Below are 17920 nucleotides of genomic sequence, written 5' to 3'. Positions count from 1 at the left end.
CAGCCGGAGGAGGTGGGGTGGGCGGGGCCGGAGAGGAGAGGAGAGGAGGAAGGCTGAGAAGGTGGGACAATGAAAAGGAAGAGAGAGAGCGAGAGAGAGAGAGCCAGAGAGAGAGAGACGCTCGGGAGAGAGAAGAGAGAGGCGGCGTCTAAGATCGAGGCCCAGAGAGAGGGAGGGGGGAAATGGAGCAGAGCAATAAGAGAGATTGAGGGCAGGAGAGTGAGAGATGGAGAGCATAAGATAATGGAGGGAGGGAGAGAAATTGAGAGAGGGACACCGGGGGGAATAGGAGCGAGAGAGCGAGAGAAGGAGAGAGCCTGAGAAAATGTGTACTCAGCTGTGAGATGAGACCTCTGTCTTCCCCCCGGGGGGAAGGTGGTGTGAGGGGGGGGGAGGGCGAGGCATCCAGTGTCTGTGGCTTCGCAGCGGGGGAGGGGAGCTCGCACACACACACACACACGCACACATACTCTCACACACATACACGCAGTCAACAAGACAGTGAAGGGATCTGTCAGACATAACGAGTACAGCACAGAGCCAGAGACATACGCCTAAGCCAGAGGTCTGCTGATCCCCGCACAGAGCAGGATGACCAGTGTGAGTCCATATCGTTAAGGGAAACGGAGTACATTGTATGACGCCGTCTAACCTTTGTATTCCTTGATGACATCGCATGTATGCAAAGCTACACCTCTAATGATATCTTTCCCTCTCCTGCTCTTCTCTCTCTCTCTCTCTCTCTCTCTCTCTCTCTCTTTCCCTCTCCGATTCCCCCCGCCCATTCTCCCACTCTCGCCCTCGTTCTGTCTCTTCCTCTGTGCGGACGCAGGCAGTGGACTGATGGGGAACTCATCTGCCTCCTTCATGGGGACATTCCTGGCCGGCAGTCTGGGCTCCCCCCCCTCCCACCCGTCTCACCCCTCCCGGCCCCCCTCCTCGCCGTCCTCCCCCTCCTTCCGCGGCGGACCGCACTCCAGCGCCTCTCAGATCTGGTTCCCCCACTCCCACGAAGGTAGGAGAAGACCCGCGCAAGCGCGCAGACATACACACACACAGACACGCACACACACACACTCCAAACGCACGCGCACAGGCAGTACTCAGTGTGAAGATCTCATCTTAGAGGCATGAAGACGGAGCTTAACAGAGTGTATTCCTGCCCTGGCAGGAAGTATTCTTAGCCTGCGTTAGGTTTCCATCAGAGCAGAGGACGACTTGTAATCGTTAAGAAACAGCCAGTTTCCCACCCTTTTATTTGAGTGCTGAAATAGGCCTTCCCAGGGTGAAGCTCTACGCTGTGGGTTTGGATGGGAGTGGAGGGTTGAAAGTTCAGCCAGAGAATCTTGCGGTATTCGATTCACGTCAGCAGGAATGTCAGTCGGTCTTTTGAACAGCACACACGCCACGCCAGTAAAAGTCGCACTGACTGCCTGCAATGTTTTCAGCTGTTTTTTCTCTTCACTGTCTCCCAGCCCAATGTGCTGGTTCCCACCCCACCCAATTCAGCCTCACCTGACCTTGCCTACACACACACACACAAACACACCCTCCAAGCTATTCTTGCGAGTTCTCACTGCCTTGGTGACATGTATGATAATACTGGTCGACATGGCTTTGTCGACCACTATCGACAAAGCCATGCGTTTGCTTTAACACGGCCCACTCCCCCCCCCCCCTCCCCCCACGTCGTCGCACTCGCACGCCGTACCACTTCCTTTACATTGAACACGGCGGACCAACAAGCTCCGTTTGGGTCTCATAGCAGTCACTGCCACCTCTCTCTTCCTCCTCCACGGTCTCCTGTGGTATGGGTAGCCCCTCCTCTCCGAAGCCCAGCAACGAGCGCACGCGGGTGGGGAGAGAGGGCTGTGTGAGGCCAGTGGGTCTTCCAGCTGGGGCTGCTGGAGGTTTGGGTTTGGGCCCTGGGCCCTGATGTCTGTGGCTCTGAGAGGTGTGAGTGGACAGACTGTCTCGTCTCCGTGACCATGGGCTGGGCGATAGCGCTGAAAAACGTATCACAATCAAATGTTTTATTTCAGTCGATATTGATCATTATTGATTTTCATGACTTTTTTTTTAATTAAAGACCAGGGGATAGGAGCAAGGTTGAATAAGGTCATTTTAAGCACTTTGTTGAGAATTTAACCGCCTCCCTTTGAATGTAACCACTTTATTGTTGCTTTGATTGTTGCTCCTTTCATTAGGTATTTTTGCTTGGTACCTCTCCATCGGTACTGGTAAACGATTGGTTGCTTGCGTGTCACTCTTAGCATGCTCCTTAATCAAGGGACATGATTGGCTGCTTATGATCCAGGGAGGGAGCACCCTTGGCGTTCGTTCAAACTTTGCGTCTTCATTATGTGCTTTCCTGGCGTTTTGCATTTAATGCACTTAAGTGAAAATATCAAAAGATTTTCATACTGCTATTAATGGTGTCCATTGTGTTACATATCTCATTTAATGGCTGTTATCAAGCCAAGAGAGTCTCCATCAGGTCACCTCCTTCAATCACAAACCCATTTTTTTGTACAAGGGTGTCTATGTCACATAGTTTTGACAGGGAAATATAAAATAATATTAATAAGAATGATGGTGATAATGCCAGGCCTAATAAAAGTAATGGAGGTGATTATGACTGGGATTATGACTCAGTTGGCAATGGAGGCCATTATCTCTATTGCAGTTTAATTGCGTCTAACGCACTAAGAGCATGATTGAATCCAGACTGTTCATCAACCCCATTCAGCTGTTCCCTCTTCAACATAATTGCATATTGTCTTTTTTCTCCTGTTTTGCATAAAAAGCAAGTCATCAAAAAGAGCGACACAATTACCCAGAAGCCTCCTCTCTCTGAGTGTGGATGTGTCCCACCAGCAACACGGAAAGCTTCATAGCGTGTGTGTGTGTGTGTTTGTACCGAAGGTACGTGTGTGCAATGAATTTGTAAGATCGTCATGTCTTGAGCTACCTGTGTTTTGCACAAAATCATCAAAAAAAAGCCATTGCTGTGATTCCGACAAATTCCACAGGGATGAGAGAGAGCCATGGGGTGCTACATGATGTGATAGACATCATGTGATTATTATGTGACAGATCACACAGCACTCATTAGCTGGTAACCATCAGCGGCTGGCGTGGGCAAACTCCTCGGAGGAGTCAAGACTAGGGAGTAGAGACAGGGACCTGAAGCAGTGTGTTCAACTGGAAGTAGTGTAATTGTTCCAGATTGTTCCAGCAATACAAGTCATGGATTATATTGGTCAACTGAGTGCATATTCCGCTCTACTGTATAAACAATAGCTGTATGTCTTGGTCAGGCATGGTGGCTAGTCTGTACTTTATGTGAGGGGAGGAGGGGTGATTCTGAGTGTAAGGAGGGAAGGAGTTTGAGAGTGCTTCAGTAAATTGCTGTTTTATTTTGGAGAAATACCTTGCAAAATGGATTATGGCCATTGGAGTTTTGAAAGGTATTTGAAACATGAAAATGTTCTGAGCGCGATGGGGGGGGGGGGGGGGATACAAAAATGAGTAAAGCTTCATAAGCTTGGAGCCAACTGGCTGGGTTCCAAATGATAGCTTGAGGTATGCCAAACACGATGGCAGCCTAATATCTCCGTCCACAAACACTCACACCTTGCTCATCCAACTCTTTGATTTGGGCTACTTTGCATATCTTCTGTTTTCCATCCTTACTGCAAACCACCCCCATCCTTCTCTTCATCTCTCCTTATCTTTCTTTCTCTCTCACACACACACACACACACTCCTTGTCTCTCTCTTTCTCTCTCTCTCTTATACACTTCTGTCTCTGTGCCAGTCTGCATACCTTCCTTTCAATTCAAACCTGAAGAGATCCCCTGCCCCTCCTTCCTCCGACAGCTCTCTTCTCTCTCTTCTTCTCTCTTCCTCTCCTCCCTCCCTCTGTCTAAAGCGTTCTGTCACTTTTTCTCAATTAGTGAACCTGACAGGCTGCTCCATCTGCCCCTCCTCCCCTCTCTCTCTCTCTCTCTCTCTCTCTCTCTCTCTCTCTCTCTCTCTCTCTCTCTCTCGCTCTCTCTCTCTCTCTCTCTCTCTCTCTCTCTCTTCCTCTATTTCTCTCTTCCTCTATTTCTCTCTTCTGCTCTCGCAAAAATTATTCTGAGGTTTCCCAGGGGCTGTATACGATTCAGCTTTTTTTTTATTGTTTTAGTGGAAGTGAAAATGTGATCCTACGCAGTAATTGAATGGCAGGCTGTATGAGTGTCTGCTTGAAGACCAGGTTTTATAGGGATGGAAGACTCTGAGAAGAAGACTCTGGATCTCGCTCTCTACAGCAGAGGAACACATCACACTCAGTCCCCCCTCCCTCCTGATTCGCCAGGCTTAAATGTACCCTGCCTGTAGGTGCTGTTCTATATCCAGCTCTCCTTTGTCCTTCCAAGCTGCTGCTGGGATGAGGCTGGGCGGGAAGCTGGATAGGGCTGGGGCTGAGGCTGGTGCTTGATCTGTGTCTGGGGCTGAGGCTGGTGCTTGATCTGTGTCTGGGGCTGAGGCTGGTGCTTGATCTGTGTCTGGGGCCGAGGCTGGTGCTTGATCTGTGTCTGGGGCTGAGGCTAGATCTGGGGCTGGAACATGGCAAAAGGTTAGGGCTGAGGCCGAGACTGGGGCATGGAAAAAAGGCTAGCGTTGGATCAGGAGTTGGTGGTGAGGCTGGGGTGGAGCTAAGTCAGGAGCTGGGGCTGTGGTGGGGGTTGAGGCCGGGGCTGGGGCTGGGGCAGATGCTGTGGTGGAGTGTGTGTGTGTGTGCTGCATGCAAGCTGTGATCCGCTGTCATTCACCGGCTGATGCCGTACATGTGTGTGTGTGTGTGTGTGTGAAGGGGTGCTGTGGCGTCAGCAGTCTGTACTAAGACCCTGCTCACGTCTCCTGCAGTAGCAGCAGTACCTTCCCTTGTCCTGCCCAGATTAATGGCTGAATGAGCTTTGCGATGCCCAGCGGTGCCCCTCTCGCCGCCCCAACGTCAGGCATGCTGAAACCGAGCGGGCTGGCATTATCGGGCGCAGCCAGACCACACTGTGAAAGGGGATTACGCCACCAAATCGTCACGCTCACAAACACCACGACGACGCAGGGAGGGAGACAAAAACCCCCCACCGTCTCCTAGCTGCGATAGAGACAACCAAACAAACCCCCTTCCCTTTCTCTCTTCGAATCTCCGAAAAATGTCTTGTTTAAACAAAGGATGTTTTTTTCTTCTTCTCTCACTGTAAATGAATTGGCATAAATGAACTTGCTTATTAATCACGACAGGAAAGAGGGAGGGAGGGGTGGAGAGAGAGCGACAGAGGGAGAGAGAATGAAAGAGGACTCAATAATTAGCGGCCCCCTTCTCGGCTAAGAAAGCTCCACCTCCTGATCCTGTGTTGTTATTATTTGCTCTCTCTCTCTCTCTCTCTCTCTCTCTCTCTCTCTCTCTCTCTCTCTCTCTCTCTCTCTCTCTCTCTCTCCATCTTTCTCTCTGTGCCCTCAATTATGATGGAGGCATGCCGTGTCTCTCCTCCCTCATCAGGTCCTAAGGCCTTCTTCAGCCCCCCCCCCCCCCCCCCCCTCGCTCCAGAGGGCGCTCACAGAACCAGGCCTCCCGGCGAGCCACATCGCCCCAGCAGCCCAGCATTCGACCCCCCCGACTCGTTTAGCGACGCTAGGACTGCCGCCGCGGGACGTACGCGGCTACGCAGGCGCCTGCACTCTCACTCAGGCCTGTGTTTCATTTTGCCTGCGGTGCTGTGTCTTCATCGCGCCCCCCTTCCTTGCCCTCTGCTTGGGAGCAGGGCAAAACAGGCGCAGGGAAGGGAAAGAGAGGCACGCGGTCACCTGCGCAGCTCACCGTTTCACCGAAGTCACCGGTGTTTGGACACAACAGGCTCTGATAGGGAGGGTATTCTGAAGAAAGGCAGGCCGAAGGATTCACTACAACGGAAAGGAATTTGACTTGGGTTTACTGTATTAGTCGAGTACCCGGATCAAACAGTTCAAGACAAACTGATGACCTGAGTGAAAACTCTGTCTCTCAGCCATGCTTACTAAATACACGAGTTGGACAGCACAGACATAGAATGCACAGAAATGCTTCCTTAACGGGTCTTCAGTGGTCAGTACACTGATACACAAGAGCATTCAGCAGCTGAGGTGGTCGTTAATTACGTTCAAGTCCCAGTTTGTACATGATTTGCCTCACAGTCTCCTAACTGTCTGGGCTGTGTGCTATATTCTGCTCAGAGAGAGGCCTCGCTGCAGGACCTCTTGACCTTACAGATACTTCTATACGGAAATTCTGCCTTACAGATTACATATATATCTATCTATATCTATCTGTCTATCTGTCTATCTGTCTGTCTGTCTGTCTGTCTGTCTGTCTGTCTGTGTGTCCGTCTGTCTGTCCGTCCAATCTATCACGTGCTGGCTCTTCTGCTCTCGTTCCCTCCTGCTGGTGATGAATATAGGGTATCATCAGCATCTCCAATGTGGTTATTTCTGGAGTGTGTGGGCGGAGGGGAGGAGATGGGAAGGACTCTGGGCCAAGGTGGCTGGGCCAAACTGCTCGTTACATGGCCAACACTGCATCATAGACCCAGTTCTTCTTGTGTATTAGCCCTCCTCTTTGCTTGAGGTAGTGTCAAAGGAATGAATTGCGGTAAAATCACTGAACTGACAGATACACAATGAATAATGAGTTGTCTCGAGTCAGGTGATAGCGAAAGAGATTGGATGAATCCTTTTTGACATTGAGTCGTTTCCTTCGTTGTTTGTGGTTTCTCCTGGCGCTGGAGCTTGTTGTGTGCAGGGTTGCAAAGGGGCGGAACATTTCCGGTCAATTGTGTGTTCCGCCGCAGCCTCAGCTGGGATGGGCTGGAGATGCCTTCCAGATGGGTTTGTTATCACAGGCCTAGGTGCTACGGCTTAGCGGTTCCTCGTCCACTTGACCTTTGACCCCTCGAGGCAGGCACCAGACAGACCCCCCTCAGTCACAGTAGAGGCAGGCCTGAAACATATATTCTCACGATACCAACAAGCAAACCACGGCGAAGGGGACTCCTATTTTTGGTCAAATCCAGATTTTCATTCATTATCATCCTTGCAACTGAGCATTTTACACCCGAGTAAGGATGGCAGTTATGCCAAGGCCGGCTAGTTGTGTTTTGTATTCACCCAGTGCCTGCTGCATGGAACCTAAAGGATGAGAGGCTCTCTAACACTCTCTAACGCTCTCTGTCACTGACAGCTTGCCCAAATGTGTTGCTGCTGTCCTGTCTCATCAGTCCTCTTATTCCCTCCCTCCCTCCCTCTCTCTCTCTCTCTCTCTCTCTCTCTCTCTCTCTCTCTCTCTCTCTCTCTCTCTCTCTCTCTCTCTCTCTCTCTCTCTCTCTCTCTCTCCCTCCCTCCCTCTCTCTCTCTCTCTCTCTCTCTCTCTCTCTCTCTCTCTCTCTCTCTCTCTCTCTCTCTCTCTCTCTCTCTCTCAGCAGCCCCAGGGTATCCTCGATTCTCAGGGAGTCTGGCCCACACCTTCCTTCCCATGAGTCACTTGGATCACCATGCCAACAGCGGAGTCCTCTATGGGCAGCACCGTTTCTATGACACCCAAAAAGGTGAAACTACAAACAGATTAAAATTTAATCAGGCAGTAATACGACATTAAAATCAAATTGATGTAACAGAGGATGATGTAATTTGATTTTGGATATTGATATGTGGAAGCCCATAGGGATAGAGATACTATCTGAAGGTTAAGATAATCAAATATAGTCATTTCATATTTCTCTCTGTCTCCTGAGTAATGTATTTGTCTTCCTTCATCTTCCAGAGAACTTCTATCTCCGAAGCCTTCCTTCCCAGCCACCTCTCATCTCTGCCAATCACGGCCTCCCACCCATCTCCAGGGCTGGGCCGGGACACCCCCAGGGGTCCTGTAGCAGAGACAGGGACCCTGGGGGGGGTGCCAGCCTACACAAGGGTCTGAAGGAGGGGGCGGTGGAGAGGGGAGGGGTGCCTAGCTCCAAGGACAAAGAAAGACCCAGCAGCAAACAGGAAGCCAAGGAAAGGCAGCACCACAACCTCCACCCGGCGCAGCCGACACACCACCACCACCCCCACCAGCAGCACCCCCAGTACCCCCAGCACCCAGTCCCCCTGGATGAGGTCAACAGCCAGGCTCTGGAGAGGCACAAAGCTGCCCTGGCCATGGAGTACAAGGAACACCCCCAGCCCATGGGCAAGCCCCTGAGCGCCTGCCTGCTCAACGGCAAGATGCAGAACGGAGACCCAGGACCCGGGGCCAAGGCCCCCATGTCCATCTGTGGGGGAGAGGGGCCGGGCCGGGGGGCGATGGGGGGAGGAGGCAGCCAGGCAAGACACATGGGAGCGGGCGGGCAGGGCCGCTGCACCAAGGAGGGCGTCATCGGGGAGATGAGGATCAGCGAGCAGCCCTCCGACTGCCAAGAGAGGGGCCAGCCGCTCCACCACTCCCTCTCCTACTCCGTAGCCCCGCCCCTCCACATGGGCTCCGGCGCCGGGGCGGCCCACTCCCACCCCCACCCCCACGCCCACGCGCACCCCCACCCGGGGGGCTTCCACTGCCTACAGCTCCACCCCAGCCACCCGCACCACCCCCACCACTCCCATCACACGCACCACCACCCAGACTTTTTTTGCCCGCCTCCGCCCGGACCGTTGGCCAATCCCCCCCCACACGAGAGAGTGTCGGCCAGTGGGGGGCGTGACCCCAAGGTGACGGGCCCTACGTTTGTACCGTCTGTAGGGCACTTGGGGGACAAATCGGCGGGGTCCTTCCAGCTGGGCAACCCCGACTGTCAGGGGGTGGGGGTTGGAGGTGGGGGCGGAAGTGCCAAGGATAAGGCAATGGAAAAGAGTGGTGGTCACCCTGGTAACTGGCAAAGAAAGCAACAACAACAACAGCAGCAACCGCAGCCCCAGCAACAGCAGAACCCATACAGAAAGGCCGAGAAGGCCCCAGACTGGATGCAGGCTCACCATCACCACCTCCAGCAGCCCCAGCCTCAGCCCCAGCCTCAGCCCCAGCCTCACCCCCAGCAGCACCAGGTGGTCCGCTCCCGCAGTGCCGAGTGTGTCAACAGCGGTGTGGACTCGGAGGTGTTCCGGCCTTCTCTGCCGCAGGGGGCCAAGGCCGGCCACTCCGTCCCCCACTCAGTCAACACCTCCCCCTACAGAGACTGCTCCCACCCGGGCCTCCCGCCTAACTCCTCCCCTCTGGGGGCGAACAGCATGGCCCAGCACGGCGGGGGTCCTACCCCCGGGCCCGGGCCTGGGTCTGGCCCGGGGTCTGGGCCTGGGGGGAGCTGCTCCTTACAGAGAGACGGCCAGAAGGTGGCCAGGATCCGGCATCAGCAGCACGGCCGGCCCGGCCCGGACGCCGCCCCCCCGGCCGAGCTGAACCAGGGCCCCAGCAGCCAGGACCTGAAGAGGAAGCTGGACATGTCTCCCTACGGCTACAGCAACGGCGGCCACCACGCCCAGCAGCCCCCGGTGCCCCCCTGGGCCATGAGGCCCCCCCACCACGTCCATTCGGTGGAGGAGCAGCGGAAGGCCTACATGGAGTCCCTGGGCGGAGGGGGGGGCGGAGGGGGAGGCAGGCAGCACCCGCAGCAGCAGCAGCAGCAGCCTAGCATGGGCCTCCCCCCTCCCCAGCCCGCGCCGCCTCCCCCGCCCCGCCAGGAGCCCCAGGGCCCCCCCCAGGGGGAGAGCAGCGCCATGAAGAGCCTGCTCAAGTACAGCAACCAGCAGCAGCCCCTGCTGCTCTCCCAGAAGAGCCCGTTCGGGGGCCTGGGCAGCCTCAAGTCGGGCCTGGCGGGGGGCAGCTGTGCCCTGCAGGGCTCCAAACAGGCCCTGCCCACCAGGAAGGCCCCAGGGAACGACGGCGAGCGCTCCGACTGCGGAGGGAGGGGCCGGGAGATGGGCGAGGCGGGCCACGGCGAGGGCGAGGTGCGCCAGCCGCCGGTGGGCATCGCGGTCGCCGTGGCCCGGCAGAGGGAGCCACCCTGTCGCCCGGCCGACAGCCACCCCAGCAGCAGACAAGGGAGGGTGCATCCCTCCATGAAAGGTGAGGGGGAGGGGGGTGGAGGGGGGAGTGGGCGGGGGCGGGGGCGGGCGGGGGCGGGGGCGGGGTCTGGAGGTCCCGGGGGGGGGTGTTGCTAGTGTAAACAGAGGAGCAGGGAGGCAGAGCTCAGATTGTTGATCTACAACCCCTGGCTGATGAAAAATAAACAGCAGGCTCGGCCAGGGCCTAAAGTAGAAGCAGCTTTATTTGACTAAACAGTTAAAGGGCAGCGTGGGGATAGCAGGCTTCGGGAGAGGGAAGAACAGGACTGGGCTCCTGGGGTGCTGGAGAAACTGAGGTGGGCAGTCCCACTGGGGAGAGGTAGACACACTCTGGCACTGGGGGGGGGTGGGGGCAGGTGCAGGTCAGGGAGGGGTAAGAGAGAGGGGGACAGGAAGGAGAGGGAGTCGGGTGAGACGAAGTGGGGAGAGAGGGAGGGAGTTGGAAGGAGGGTTCACAAGGGGAGGACAATGCACGTGCTAACTGCTAAGGTAATGTTTGTCTCCCAGGACCACCCCGCTCCATGTACCCTTCAGACCCCGCCGGAGAGGAGGAGAGGAAGAGGATGAGTGGAGAGCAAATGGGCCTCACCTGTCTGGATAGAGATAGAGAAGCATACATCCGGTAACCCCCCACTTCTCACACACACACACACACACACACCACACACACACACCACACACACACTCTGCGGTGTGTTTACAATGTGTCTGCATAGCATTTGTAACTTCTGACATTCTGTCTACATTACAGTTTATTTTTACCAGACGCTGTTATCCAGAGAAACATGCGTGTAGAAATCCAAAGCAAAACAGCAGCGTGCAGAAAATCAAGGATCAGAAGCGCATTCCGTAGTTCTTAAATGATTTTTGTGGGCCAGCTTCAAGGACTGGTCTGTGTTTAGCAGACGCAGTACGAAATAACTGTCTAATTTCAGAGATAACAAGGACAGAGTGGAATTCGCCAGGATCCATCCCTCCAACAGTTGTCACGGTGAGCTCACCTCTCACCTCATGGTGCCGGGCGGGACCTCCCTTCAGTCTGGCCAATTAGGAGACGCCGCCGCTGCACATGCCCATTCCACTCATCACCATTGGATGCCCAGGACTGGAAGCCCTTCCCTCTGGATGACTGGGCATTCTTATGGTGAGAGAATTCCTGAGTTTGTATGACAGTAAAAGAGCCTTGCACTGGAGAATATGCGTAATATATATATATATGCTATAAATCTATACTGGTGGGTGTGCTTGTTTGGAGTAGCATTGATGACAATCCTTGGAACAATGCAGGAATTGGACACTCAGCTCTGCACCAGAACCTCCCTCCTGGCTTCTCAGCTGCCATGCCAGGCCCCCTGCAGCCTGTCCTGCCCCTTCCCCAGGACCCCTCCGCCCAGCTGGTCGTGCTGCCCACGGAGCCAGCTGCCCACCCTGCCAGCCATCACCTGGGTATGACACAGCACTCTCACCCCCCCTAATCCTCACGACCTCCACATTCAGACCCCCGATTCCCCTCGTCTGTTCACCGTCGTCTCCCACCCTCCCACTGGCTTCTGGGAGCTGTTGTTATATTGAAGCCGCATGGTGCGTCTCGGCCTCTGCTGGGTGTCTCAGAATAGGCCTGTGTAGTTGATGAGCTTCTTGGTAATGTTTTTCTACTGTCTCCTTCTTCACAGATGCGCACACACACACACACACACACACACACACACACACATACACACATACACACGTCTCACTCCAACCATTTCCTGCTCACCACCTGCTCCGCCCCCGCAGGGATGGGCCCCTGGATGGGTCAGGGTACTCATCCAAAACCATATGTAGACACACACACAACCCCCCCCCACACACACACACACATACACCACAAACACACAGCATAGGAAGAGAGGGGAGGGAGGGAAAAATCTCTCTCCTTCTTTAAGTCTACGCAGGCTCCTATTCGGCAAACAGACTGTGAAATTTAATTAGCTCTCTATCCTCAGTGGCATGTTTCCTTCCGCGCTCCACAGGAGTTGCAGTGGAGAGGGGAAGTGCATCTCCAAAAGCCTTCCCCGGGGAAACATTAGCTTAGCTGGGTTAATGTCTCAGAACAAAGGTCTGTGGTGCATCAGGGAGCCAGGGGTTGGAGGGAAGGGTCAGCCTGGACATGCACATTAATGAGCACTGTGTGGGTGTGAGTATGTGTGTGTGGGTGTGAGTATGTGTGTGTGTGTGTGTGTGTGCGTGAGTGCATGTGTGTGAAATATGGAAAAGGAGAAAAACACATTGAGTCAGCCCGGCGTGGGCTAAGTCCCAGTATCACAGTGAATGTGTTTCGCTGCCTCTCACCCACATCTTGTTCCTGTTCCCCTGTTAAGCCAGGGCAGGGAAACGGGTGTGCCTCTGTACATGGGAACCAGACCCCCACCCCCTCATCCCCCCACCCCCTCTGGCCCACAGCCATCGCCTGTGGTTAGTATAGGGGGCGTTGGGGGGGGGGGGAGGGGCGGCACTTTTGGCGGGATTGGGGTTCGGGGGCGGCTAAGATCACGATCATCATTTGACTTCTCATTGTTATCGGAGCTCTGAAATTCCAGAGTATTCTCAGGACAGTCTTCATGAGACACTGTTCTATTCAGAGAGTCGGAGGGGGTGGGGGGGGGGGGGGTGGAGAGAGCGTGGGATTGCTGGTGTTACGGGGGCCGTGTTCTCAGCATAAACAGCCTTTGTGGGAGAGAGTATCGTGTTCAGTGTGTCCAATATCCGCGATGAAGGGTTAATATACAAACATGTTCACAGCATTGATACATGTGTGGGCGAGGCTGCCCCCCCCCCCCCCCCCCCCTGTGTGCGTGTCTGTGTGCACGTGCATGCATCTTTGTATGATAATAGGTGGGGGAGATGTGCGTCTGTGTACAGCCATGTGTGTGTGTGTGTGTGTGTGTATGCAGACCAGGCAGTGGGTGCTGATCCCCTCCTCCTCTCTCATTAGATGTGATGGAGCAGCCAGGGCTGTGGCCCCCTGTGTACGGAGCCCGAGGGCCCCCCTCCCACATGCAGCATCCTGCTGTGTACTCCCGCTCCCCGTTTCTACGGCAACAGGAGCTCTACGCTCTCCAGCAGCACCAGCAACAGCAGCTGCAGCACCAACATCAGCACCAGGCCCAGCACCAGGTCCACCAGGCCCACCAGGCCCACCAGGCCCAGCACCACGTCCACCAGGCCCAGCCCCAGGCCCAGGCCCAGGCTCAGGCCCAGCATAGGACTGCACACACCATGGAGCTCCAGCACAGAGCCTTGCACAACCAGGTAACACACTCGCACGGATTGACTGACTGACGGACACAGCGGCTGGCTGAGAGAGAAAAGAGAGAGAGAGAGAGAGAGAGAGAGAGAGAGAGAGAGAGAGAGAGAGAGAGAGAGAGAGAGAGAGAGACAGAGAGACAGACAGACAGAGAGAGAGACAGAGAGAGAGAGAGAGAGAGAGAGAGAGAGAGAGAGAGAGAGACAGAGAGACAGACAGACAGACAGACAGACAGAGAGAGAGAGAGAGAGAGAGAGAGAGAGACAGACAGACAGACAGACAGACAGACAGACAGACAGACAGACAGACAGATGGAAGGTTTACTGGTAGATGGGTAAAGTGCATAAACAAGAACTCCTCTAAACATTTATTTTGAAAGATTGCCATGACAACTTTGGCTGCATTCTGGTCCAGTAAACGAATGGTGAGTCAGCAGAAATGCGGTTGTACCAACACTATGCAGTCACAGCACCATGCTACTACCCTATTCTTAGCTTGTCCGACATTATTCCAGGATTTGCTGATTCTCCCACTGGGAAGGAGTGAGGCTCAATACAGGTTGTGATGCAAACTGCTGGGTCTGTTATTGCACATAGCAGAGTCGATATACACAGGGCACCAAGGTGAATAAATGCCTTTCTCAGCTCAATGTAGGTACCCCATCGCACCGATACTGATAGAGCTGTTCTGTCAATCAGCAGGACTCTCCAGACAAGCTTCATTAGCCGGGGAAAGAGACACATGGAGACATATTACACTCACGCGGTGGATTCCGATCCAGATATTCCCCTCTCAATCTGTCTTCCTTCTCCTCCCCTCCCAGATGCAGAAGAGACCAGAGGAGCCCTCCGTGGAGTTGGAGGACTTGCTCTCAGAGCCTCGGGGCTCCAAACCTGCCAAGCCCTACTCCTACAACCCCCCCGCCAGGAACACCTCTCCCCCGGGGGCCTGCGCCGCCCACCTGTCCCCCTGCTGCCAGTCCCCCTCCCTGCGGCCGCCCCCCAAGAGCACCCCCTCCACGCCCTGTCCCGCCCCCAGCCCCGCCGCCGCCGCCCCGCGCTCCCCCGCCCCCAGCCCCGCCCCCCCCCAGTTGCCCAAGGCCGCCGAATCCCAAGACACGAGAGGGGAGGGCCAGCCCCCGAAGGACTACCCACGATCCCTCGAGCCGGGTGAGATTGAACGGCGCGTACGCACACACCCACACACACACACACAGACGACCGATTCTCCGAGAGAAGCAGACGGTTGGCAGAGCTCCTCAGCTGTCTGTCATTGATTTAAGGAGCGTCTGTAGGGTTGAGTCCTCTCAGCTCTGTGCTCGCCCTCCTCCGAGACTGATGAGATTCCTGATAGGTCTGACACAGCAACAGGGAAGGCAAATACAAATCAGCGTCTTGCACTAGCCACAGCCCCCCTCGTCCTCTTGGTAATTGGCGGAGCCCGGTCCGGTTAATGATCTTTCTCTTTGTCTCTGTGCTGCTGGGTGGTTTGATCTGGCTCCCGCTCTGCGCACTGACGAGCCCCCTGACTGACAGAGCAGGAGCTCTAGAAAATGGCTGCCAGGCTGGCTGGGCTGCCCAGCCCTGTCACCTTGATAATGATGGTGGAACACCTCGCTCCAAGCCCCCACCCGCCACCCACCTCCAACCCCCCTCCAGGCCCACACCCTCTTTATCATCATTAACGCCTGGCTAACAGCCTGGCTGTGGCTGAGGGAGAGGTGCAGCCTTGCTCCACTCTCGCACGCATTCCTGCTTCTTTCCGCTGGCTTGAGATCAAGGCCACATGCCACTTACATCACTTCCATCCCGGCCTCTCCTAAGACTGGGGAGTGAGTGAAGTTTTGGGAGGTTCCGCCGTGCATGGTCCTTTTAACTGCCGGACACTTCTTCAGGAGATAGTGTCAGAGGAAGAAGTCAATGTTTGCCAAATTCAAAGAGAGGAAGAAGGAGAGGAGAAAGTTGGACAGAATGAGATCACCTTCTGATTTGGGAGAAACTTGAATGTTTTTTTTTCTGTTTTCGGTTCTCTTTGGGTAAGTCTAACTTCTGTCTTGTAACTCTAACCTTTTCCTCCAGACCTGCCGCCTGGATACAGTTACCCCGCCATCACCATGGGTTACAGGAACGGCCCCTCCTCCCAGGACGTACGATTGGCCGAGCCGGCTGACCTGGAGGCGGTACAAGCTGAGCCTTCGGAGCATGCCCCCCAGTCCCTCTCCAACCTGGGGGAGGGGCTAGAGTGCCAAGCCGTCGTTAGGCCACTCCCAGAATCCCAACAGGAAGTCGAGGAGGAAGAAGAGTTAGCGGAAGCCGAGATCGAGAGAGGGATCGAGCAGCGGGAGGAGGTGAAAGAGGGGGCGACGGCAGGTGGCTGTGCACCCCCGGAGCAGGGGCCCGGGCAGGCTCCAGGGGAGGAGGAGGAGGAGGTGCTGGTGTGCCCTCCTGCGGAGAGCCCTGTCTGTGAGACGGCCTCGTGCCCCCTCCCCCTGCCTGTGGAGCAGCCCGACCTGACCAGACCTGACCCTGTCATAACCCTGGAGGAGGAAGAGGAGGAGGAGAAGGAACAGGAGGAGCAGGTGGAGAAGGGTCGAGAAAATGAGGGCCATGAGGCCAAGGGGACATTCAACCATGAGCGAGACCAGGGAACTGTCATCGACCTGGACCCAGAGCCCCAGCCTGACGACACTCCTGAGGAGGCCGAGGAGGAGCAGGAGGACACCCCTGACAGCCAATCAGCGGAGCCCGTCTGCCTTTCTCTCTCCCCCTCCCCGCGGCCGGACCCAGGCCCGGTCGCGGCCCCCCACAAGCCCCCCGTTCACTGCTACTGGAGCCTGGAGCTGCTGATCGCTGCCGCCTTCTGCACGGACGTGCCTCCCTTTCCCATGATGCCCTGCAGCGCCCGGCCGGCCTGCGGGAGCCGGTCCCAGCCCGCCCCCCACCACGGCATGGAGCTGCTGAGCGAGCTGGCCGACCTGGAGCTGCAGCAGCGCCGACGCGCCACCGGGGGCAGCCAGGGTGAGCAGAGTTGCGGAAGCTGTGGGTGGGGGGGGGGGGTGGGCGTTTTAGCAGCGCATTATGTATTAACGTGCACTTAGAAACACACTCAAAACTATTAGCGCCAAGCGCACTCTTCACTTCCGGCCGTATTCCCTCCTGTCGTCCTGTCCGCTGAGACTGTCTCCTCCCTCTTTCTCGAACCGGCCCCTCTGGCCTAGCCCCCGTCTCTTATCTCTCCCCCCTGACCTCCCCGTTGTTCTGGCCTCTGGTGGATCCTAACACCTCCCCAGAGAAACTGCCACTAGTTTCTGTGCTTCCCTCTGTTAAGGGCACGTCTTCCTGAAAGACAGCACTAACGATGGAGTGGCCTCCAGAGAGCGAGAGACACAGAGAGCGAGAGAGAGAGAGAGAGAGAGAGAGAGAGAGAGAGAGAGAGAGAGAGAGAGAGAGAGAGAGAGAGAGAGAGAGAAAAAAAACAGAGATAAAGAGATTGAAAGAGAGGGAGAGAGATAGAGAGAAAGAGAGGGAGGGGGAGAGAGGGAAAGAGACAAAAAGAGAGGCAACGTTCAAGCCTTTACTGCCTCCCTCCCTACTCTTTACTATCCTCAGGGAACTGTCTCCCTGCCTGTTTCTTTATACCGCTACTGTTTGATCATACACACACATACACTTTTTTTTCTTCTATTTTTACAAAACAGAAAAAAAAAAACATTGCAATTTGCCCCCTTCCCCCCTGAACATAGAGTGTTGCTGAAAGTTAGTGTGTAATCACAAAAGCAGTCAATGTTTTCAGGACCCTGGAGCATTGCCTGCCTAATTAGACCCCATTGTTTTAAAGTGCCTTTAAAAGCTTCCCTGTTTTTCAAAGCATCGTTGGGTTGTTTTTTTTATCCTCCGCACACAAGCATGTTTTGTGTTTACCCGAGCATCTTAATGCATTTAACTGGTCCCAAAAGATACTTCCATAAAAAGGATATCATCAACCGATTTCAGCAACAATGTTGGTGAAATCTTGGAGCTTTTAAATCCTATTCACTCTAAAAATCGGTGTTGGAATGACGGTATTTGGGCGCATTTGCTAAGCGTGTGTATAGCCAGATCTGGCAGGGTGTGAGTGTTGGTTTTTGACAGAGCCAGTTGTGCCCTCCATAACTAGGCCACATGGTCATATTTTGGAGCTTCTCTGGCACATTAGTGGGAGAGAGGAGCCAGCCCAGTGCCAAGGGGGAGATCGGGGGGGAGGAGAGGTAGTGGGATGGAGTGATGGAGGCGGAGAGGTGGAAAGGGCTTGAGTGATAAAGTGATAAAAAGCATACGGAAGTGGAGGAGCCTAGAGAGATGGACCCAGGGTAGAGAGAGAGTAATGCTGGGGTAGAGCGATGCAGGTTGGGTGAGATGGAGGGCTGGGTAGAGGAAGAGGAAGCCCAGGTCCAGATGGCCACTTTCCCAGCGGCATCTGTGTAGTCCACCCTGACATGACCTCTGAGTGGGCCTTCTTTTCAACCCCTCACGCTAGCGT

General features: G+C 55.1%; 1 protein-coding gene across 1 annotated transcript in view; it reads left to right on the top strand.

Annotated features, from left to right (window-relative positions):
• bahcc1a (BAH domain and coiled-coil containing 1a) overlaps positions 1-17920 on the top strand; it is a 65250-nt gene that overhangs the window by 30746 nt on the left and 16584 nt on the right. The window contains exons 3-11 of the mRNA XM_084677940.1: positions 833-1015; positions 7503-7628; positions 7844-10117; positions 10624-10738; positions 11052-11260; positions 11404-11562; positions 13091-13407; positions 14226-14571; positions 15481-16419. Of these exons, the coding sequence (XP_084534066.1) occupies positions 833-1015; positions 7503-7628; positions 7844-10117; positions 10624-10738; positions 11052-11260; positions 11404-11562; positions 13091-13407; positions 14226-14571; positions 15481-16419 (4668 nt within the window). The remainder of the gene's footprint in view (positions 1-832; positions 1016-7502; positions 7629-7843; positions 10118-10623; positions 10739-11051; positions 11261-11403; positions 11563-13090; positions 13408-14225; positions 14572-15480; positions 16420-17920) is intronic.

This window comes from Hypomesus nipponensis, chromosome 17 (genome assembly GCF_054491055.1).
Source record: "Hypomesus nipponensis isolate SF chromosome 17, ASM5449105v1, whole genome shotgun sequence".
Classification (NCBI taxonomy): domain Eukaryota; kingdom Metazoa; phylum Chordata; class Actinopteri; order Osmeriformes; family Osmeridae; genus Hypomesus; species Hypomesus nipponensis.
Note: the sequence above shows the minus strand (reverse complement) of the source record. Positions and strands in the feature narration are given on the sequence as shown.